Here is a 7,686-nt window from a genome sequence, read left to right as displayed (position 1 = left end):
AAAAAAAAAAAAAAAAAAAAAAAAAAAGCTCCTTTCCTCAAATATACTAGGAATCTTTATTTGATTATCTGTCCTCTATCTAATTAGATACATATTTTTCCCCTGGTACTGGGAATTGAACACAGGGCCTTGCACATGCTAGACAAATGGTCTATCACTAAGACATAACCCCAGCACTTTTTATTCTGAGACCAGGCTTTACTCAGTTGATTGGAATGGCTTTTAATCTGCAGCCCTTGGGCCTCAGCCTCCCAATTATAGGCATACACCACTATGTCCGGCTCATTAGTTGCATTTCGAGATTGAAGATTTCTAAGCAGATTCTCTGAGGTGGCAGTGAAGAACTCACCAATGACTTGTCAATGATACAGAACATGTAGGCATCATGGAGGAGGATGTGTGTTGGTCGCTTGGGATGAAAACTGATGTGTGTGATGGGAGTATCTCTTTGGAGCCAAAGATGGTGAAACCCCTGCTTCTGGACATTCCGGCTCCACTCTGTATACTGTTTTTCTGGGATGCTATACTCAAATACCTAATAGAGACAAAACAGAGGAAATGAAGGCTAATACTTACAAAGCCCAGAAGGATCTTGCTGCTTCTTGGGTTTTTACATCTGACCTCCAACCAGAAAATATCTAAACAAATCCTGACTGTATCATATTCAGCTTAATGCTTTCTCACCGTTTTTTCAAGTAAAAAAATTTCAAAAGTTATATAACAGTCAGGGAAAAGTTACCCTGCAGTCTTGACATTCTTCTTCCCCAAGATAAGCTCAACCTTCAAATTCTTATTTACATTTTCTTCAGAGGTATTTTAGGCACATAACATATACTGTTCTGCTTTGTTCTGGTTTTTGGTTTTTCTGAGACAGGGTCTCACTATGTAGATCAGGTTGGTTTTGAATTTTAGATCTTCTCTGAGTGCTGTGACTATAGGTATACACCACCATGATGGGGATATATGTTATTCTGAATCATTCTTTTTTCATGTAGCGTTGTATCAGTACAGACACCCATTAAGCATGTCCCCCCCTTTCTTCTGTTTCACAATCTTATGTATTTAATTGATAAAACAATTACATTTCTATAAAACTAAATTATAGTGTAATTCAGGACATTTATACAAAAAGTAATGATCAAATAAGGTAAGTAGCATTTTCATCCCTCAAATTTTATAATTTGTTTTGTTTTTTTGGAAGTGGGGATCAAACTCAGGACCTTGTGCTTGTGAGGTAGGCAGTGAAACCACTGAGCTCAATCATGGGTCCTGTTTTGTTTGAGGCAGGGTCTCGTAGGTAGTTCAAACTGGCCTTGAACTCCCAGATCCTGTCTCAACCTCCTGAGTGCTGGGATTATGGGAGTGTGGCACCATGCCCAGCACATTTTATCATTTCTGTGTTGGGAACATTCAAACTCTTCTATAGTTGTTTTGAAATACATAATTATCAACCATGCTCCTTCTGAAGAACACAAAACAATCTACTCACTTTATGAATATATCATGATTTACTTATCTGTTTAACCATATTAGATGTTTAGAATCTTTGACTACAAACAAGGCTACTGTATGTCTTTTTGCACAACTGAATGACTGTATGTAATTAGAACTCTTAGAACTGGAACTTCTGCCTTAAAGTGTACATGGATTTTGAAAAATATCCCCCAAATGGTTTTACTAATTTATGCAATGTATATGATGGCTATTTCCCTATGCCTTCACAACACTATTTATTATGTTTGATTTTGCTAATCTACTGGGACAAAAAATTTCCCACCATTTTAATGACACAAGCATTTAATGGGGCATTGCAATAAAAGGTATCAGGAAGGCATTATCATCATGAGTAACAAAAGTATGAATGTGGCTTCAGTAATCTTTTGTCTTTGGTCAAGGACTCAAATCTATGAAACTGAGATTTCATGTTTTGAATACAATGTGTATGGGTGTAAATATGAGTGTACAAACTAATCATCAAAGAAGCAACAAATATTTGCAAAGCATGCTATCAGAATCTGCTTCTTAGATCACATTTAATCTTTCCACAACTTAGTGAGACATGTAATGTTTATTATCACCTCTAATTTACAGGATATATAAGCAGTGATAACTTCATAGTGTGTTCTATAGCTCAGGTAAAGATCTTCCTATGATTACAATCTTCTTACAAGTTGGCTTGGGAAAAAACAGTAGACTAAGCTCTTATTTTGCCTGAGTGTAGGTACTTGATTTTACTAGAGCCTGATTTCCTCTACTGTAAAAGTGTAGAGAATTATGTTCTTTTGGTCACATTCAACTTTCAAAATTCAGTTTAATGCCTCAACTCACATCATCTCTAGTGTAAACAATCAATGGAGTAATTCAGAACCCCTCCACTCTCTTGTGCTCCTATGCTTTAGAATCCCACCATGCAAGTGGTGCCCAAACAAACCAATGGGTACTATAGACCTATGAGCCCAAGCCATGCACAGAAGCTTCCCTACACACAGAAAAAACTACCTGTATACCCTCCAGCACCTTCAAAAAGAACTCCTCCAAAAGTGTCCATTATCTCAGCTCCTAGGTTACTATCTAGTATAGTGGAAAGCACTGAAATCTTTACCTGCTGGTCAGAATGAGCAATGACAAGGTTGTTGGTATTGGGAGCAATGGCCAGAGCAGTCACTGGGAAATTGTAAGCCGGCACCGTGCAGTGAAGCTGGGAACAAATATAAAAACAGACACAGAGAACAACTCTATAGGTTATTTTCCTTCATGAAATAGTAGGTATAGGCCAGTGGTTTTCATTATTATTTTTTTTTTTTTCGTGTTTAGTGCATGTGTATATTTGTAATGGACAATGAAGCCAGGGCCTCATACCTCGTAAGCAAGTGCTCCACAATGAGGAGCTCATAGGTCTGTTGCTTTTAAGTATCACTCCTTGGAACTCAAAGGAGTTCTAAGGAAATTCCCATAAACTTCAGCCATTTCATTATCAATGATCTTTAATATCATTAATGAAAACTGGGCAACTCACTTTCCAGGTCCCTCCTGCCTCTTAGGAGCTATCTCTCCCTTAATAAATCTCCTACTCTTAAAAATCCAAAACAAAGGGCCGGGGATTTGGCTCAGAGGTTCCACTACCTGCCTCACAAGCACAAGGGCCCGAGTTCCATCCCCAGTATAAAAAAAAAAAAAATGAGGCAAGAGGATCCCAAGTTCAAAGTCAGCCTAGGAAATTCAGTGAAACTGTCTCAAAATAAAAAAATTAAAGGGTTAGGGATACAGCTCAGTGGTACAGCATTTGCTCATCATATACAAGCTAGGTTCAATCCCCAGTACAAAGAAAAAAAAAAAAAAAAAAAAAAAAAAAAAAAAAAAAAAAAAAAAAAAAAAAAAAAAGAATCATACTTACAAAACTGAAGTTGCAGAGAAAGAACTCAAGAATAAGATCTTTTCATAGAGTAAATGTGTATTAATTATACATAAATATGTCACTGATCAGGGAACTTACAGTCGAGAGTGTGTTTAAAAGAAATTAATGCCTAGGGATGGATATTTATGTACAACTCCAAAGTATCTGTGTCCTACACAGGAATGTTCTTTTTGAGGCTCAAACTCAGGGCCTTTGGATGCCAGACAAGCACTTTACTTACTGCTGAACATGTAAACACTCTTCTGCCAACCAAGGCCTAGAGACTAATGTTTAGTACATGCTCCTGCCACAATACTAGAAAGACTAAATTATGCAGTAACAGGCAAAACCCAGGAAATGTTGCAGTTTGGTGTCCATAAACATTAATGCTTACTGTAAGTTTTGAGTAGTTACAGTCTTTTATGACAAGGATAAGGACTTATAAAGGATCATTTGTGACTGAATGTATGAATGACAATATTATTATTGAGCAGGGAAAAATACTTTCCCACTACTGTTTCTTTTCCCCCCCAAAATTTATGGCTGTTTAATTTAAAAATAGCTTGAGATTATAAGCCATGAAGGGAACACTGCAATTATCTCAAATTTGCTATTTATACAAGAATTTTCCCTTACGCAAATGCAGAAATAATCTTGATGTGTGTTCAATACCTACAAATCCTTAATTTCAGAATTTCTGTATGAACAGTTTATTGTTGTACTGACTGACTTTAATATTTATATAGATTTTGGGTTCCAGAGAAATAAAACAGGAATCCGAAACAGGAAAATTTATTGATTTAAGTGGTTTTTTTTTTTTTTGGTACTGGGGATCGAACTCAGGTGCTTGAGCTTGCGAGGCAGTCACTAGAAATACTGAGCTAAATCCCGGGCCTGATTTAAGTGTTTTTTAAAAGTCAAATGTATAGATCATTCTCGGCTGCCTTGAATCTTTTTCTTTGTTTTTGTTTTGAGACAGTATCTCCTTAAACAGGCTGGCCTTGAACTTACAGTGAGCCTCCTACCTCGGCCTCCCAAGTGCTGGGATTTCCAGCATGTGCCACCATACCCAGGTCTGGCTGGAATTTTATAAATGCAGGACTAACATCCCCCTGTGTGACTTAGACTGCTGCTATGAGTTCCTATGCTCACCTTTAGATGTTTTACATTGTACACGTGGACTCCAGCACTGTTACCTGACGCAGCTAGCCAATTCCCATCTGGACTGACTGCCAAGAGACACATGGCCTCCACTGTCCCTGTGAGGGCAGAAGAACAGTTCAGTCTCTGAATTCAGTGTCCACAGCCAGTACTGCCCTGAAGAAACCAATGAGACCCACCAAGTTTTGAATCACTGACAGGATAATTTGTTGAGAATTTTGCATACTAGTTCTAAATGTTAACCTTTCCAAAACTAGCCAACCCTGATATAAAGAAGAGCCAGAGAGATAAAACTGAAGGTATCACTTGTACAAGCCTGAATAAGACACTTTTTACACTTGCAACATGAGGGTGACATTCATCACTAAAATCTATATATTTGTTTCAAACTCCTAAATTGTTTTAAGTTGGAGTAAAGTACACACAGCAAGCTCAACAGACTTGAGGTGTATCATTAGTTTATTGTGTGCCTGTTCTCCATTTAGCACTATGGGGCATGCATAGGCCACTTCTGTCATCAAGGAACCTTAAACCAATTTTGTAATGTGAAGATATAAACAAAAAACAGTCACTGGGGCCATATGCCACAGTAGACGCTGCATATAATATCCCCAAACAACGAAAGGGTTTTATAACAAGACATAAAGACATACTACCTGCTAAAGAATGGGTGGGGATGGTAGAAAGTGTGTTAAATGCAAGATAGTCTAAGTTTTGTAATTAAAAACAAATATAGATACTGAATAAATCCAATACATAAGTACTAAACATAGGTTCCTCCTTTTTGAGTACCTACTTAGTTATGTTAGCTTAACTTATCTAACTGCTAAAATGTAGATTTCTTCTGTATGTTTCTGGAGCATCTTATGAAAAGTGACAGTTAAAACTGAAAAATTGCATTTCCAGGGTGGTAGAATTTAATGACAATGAAGCAGGTAAAACAAGGGAGAAGGGAAAGGATGACAGTGTCCAACTAACTGAAGCTGGATGCTAAGTTTAGGTTCTCAATAGTTAACTCCAGAATGCTTAGTACAATAAAACCTTGGTTCACAAACATTTCTGTTTGCAAACAATTCAGTTCCCAAACAAAAGCATTCAGCAAACTTTTGCTTCCATTTGCAAACTCCGCATCAGGTGACAAACATGGCCATGATCATCTCCCCCAAAATCAACAAACAAATTAAGTTTGTAAACCAAGGTATCACTGTAGATACAATCACACTGATACATACACATGTTCTCAAGGAACATGAAAAAATGGTCGTGAACATTAAATGAACATAGGTGAAATCCACATGCATTGGAAAACACTAAAAATATACAAACACACACTGAAAAACACCAAAATTTTAAGGATAGTTACTTCTGGGAAACAGATCAGTTTTTACTCTCCCAACAAACCTGTTAAGAAGGACGACAGAACTTCTCTAGCCCTCACATAAAATACCAAAACCCAGTGAGAAAGAGTTTAGGTGTGAGGAACATTTCAGATCTCACAGAGACAGGGTCTTCATCTGTCAGTACCTCTTCCTACTTTCAGGGGCAAACATGTGAATGAGCATATTTGCAACCAGTATCTGAGAATCTCTGACACTGAAGTCTAAAAGGAAAAAAGTTACATCTCAGGCATCAAACTCCCACCTGACTGAGGCTGGAAAGTATGCAGGTGTTTGAAGCTTCCTTCCAATAGCCGAATAATATGTAGAGACCCCTGATTTGATGCCACAAAGAGCTTTGTTGAATCTTCAGAAAACAAAATCTGAAGGGCAGAGCGAAGAAACGCTGGCATTTTGGAAATCTGTGGGGGAACCAACAGTGAAAGCCAATGAGAGAAGGTACATGTGTAGCCCCAACAAAACCAATCACAGCCTCAATTAACACTTCCCACCTCTGTGCAAACCAAGTGCCCAAGGGCATGGAAACTGGCCTGCCTCCTGTGCCTCTTATCCCCTTTTCATCTTGACAGTAAATACATCATTCTCTACCATGAAAATAAGTTACATACAAAACTATGCAGAAGAGTCTAGACTTTACTGCTACTTTTGGCTTTCCCCACCACTCCCAAAACATAATCAATTAAAATCAAAAATATTTTTGTCATAGCTGTCTCCAAAACTTTTCACTGAACAAGGATTCTCATCCAATTCATTTCCACTCCACATGAAAATCACATCTGAGGGCTGGGAAGTTAGCTCAGTGGTGTCGCGTCTGTCCTGCATGCCCAAGATCCTGAGTTCCATGCCCAGTTAAATAAATAAATAATCACACATTTAGGGAGTTCCTCCTTGTACAAGCACACATTGGGCTACCACTCACCCTCTGGAGGCTTATGTTGTCATGTTCATAATTCAACCGATAGAGAAAAACCCGAGATGCTGTAGAGTAGGCTAACCAGCTTCCACATGGGGAGATAGAGCTGCAAATAATGTTCTCAGGGCCCTGGTAACCATAGGAAGCAAGATGAGTGTGCAAAACTTATGACAAGGTTCACAGTGACATGAATCCTCATGTTCTTGACACTCTGGCTATTTCCACAAATACTTAACACATAAACCTAAAACTTATATGCTGTGTTTCACTGTGATTACAGCTCTGATTTCTAAATCTAAGAATAAAGCTCTATTTAAATTTCCAAATCCAGGCGTAAAGCTATGTAGTCCAGGCTGGTCTTGACCTTGGGATTCCCCTGCCTCCACCTCCCAAGTACCGAGATTACAGGTGCACTAGGCCCAGCAATATATTATTATGTATATAATAACATATATTCTCTCTCTCTCACCACAAAGAGGAAAAAAGATGTGAAAGAAAGGGTATGTAGCTTATCAATTAACAATTTTAAGAGAGAGTAGAATTAGAGTTGGTGAAGAACAAAATATTGTTTTAATTCTTTTTTTTTTAAAGACAGTACTGGGGAACAAACTCAGGACCTTGCACTTCCAAGGCAGATGTGGTGCCACTGAGCTAAATCCCTGGCCCTCTGTTTGAATTCTTCACAGTGAGACTATATTCACAGATGTTTAATTAAAATAAGGACTTTCAATGATGAATGTTAACGGTACTGCATACCTAAAAAGTACCAATAAACTCAATGAAAAAAAAAAAAAAGATCTTTTCTTTTTTTTTTTTTTTTT

General features: G+C 37.8%; 1 protein-coding gene across 3 annotated transcripts in view; it reads right to left on the bottom strand.

Moving 5' to 3' along the window:
• Positions 1–7,686, bottom strand: part of Utp4 (UTP4 small subunit processome component) — a 31,085-nt gene that overhangs the window by 2,559 nt on the left and 20,840 nt on the right. For all 3 annotated transcript variants that reach the window (XM_010612336.3, XM_010612337.3, XM_033757945.1), the window contains 5 exons: positions 6,872–6,994; positions 6,197–6,353; positions 4,547–4,653; positions 2,603–2,698; positions 350–535 (listed from right to left, as the gene is read on the bottom strand). In XM_010612336.3, coding sequence (XP_010610638.1) covers positions 350–535; positions 2,603–2,698; positions 4,547–4,653; positions 6,197–6,353; positions 6,872–6,994 — 669 coding nt within the window. The remainder of the gene's footprint in view (positions 1–349; positions 536–2,602; positions 2,699–4,546; positions 4,654–6,196; positions 6,354–6,871; positions 6,995–7,686) is intronic.

Source organism: Fukomys damarensis, unplaced genomic scaffold, assembly GCF_012274545.1.
Source record: "Fukomys damarensis isolate Sample0158 unplaced genomic scaffold, DMR_v1.0_HiC HiC_scaffold_32, whole genome shotgun sequence".
Lineage (NCBI taxonomy): Eukaryota > Metazoa > Chordata > Mammalia > Rodentia > Bathyergidae > Fukomys > Fukomys damarensis.
Note: the sequence above shows the minus strand (reverse complement) of the source record. Positions and strands in the feature narration are given on the sequence as shown.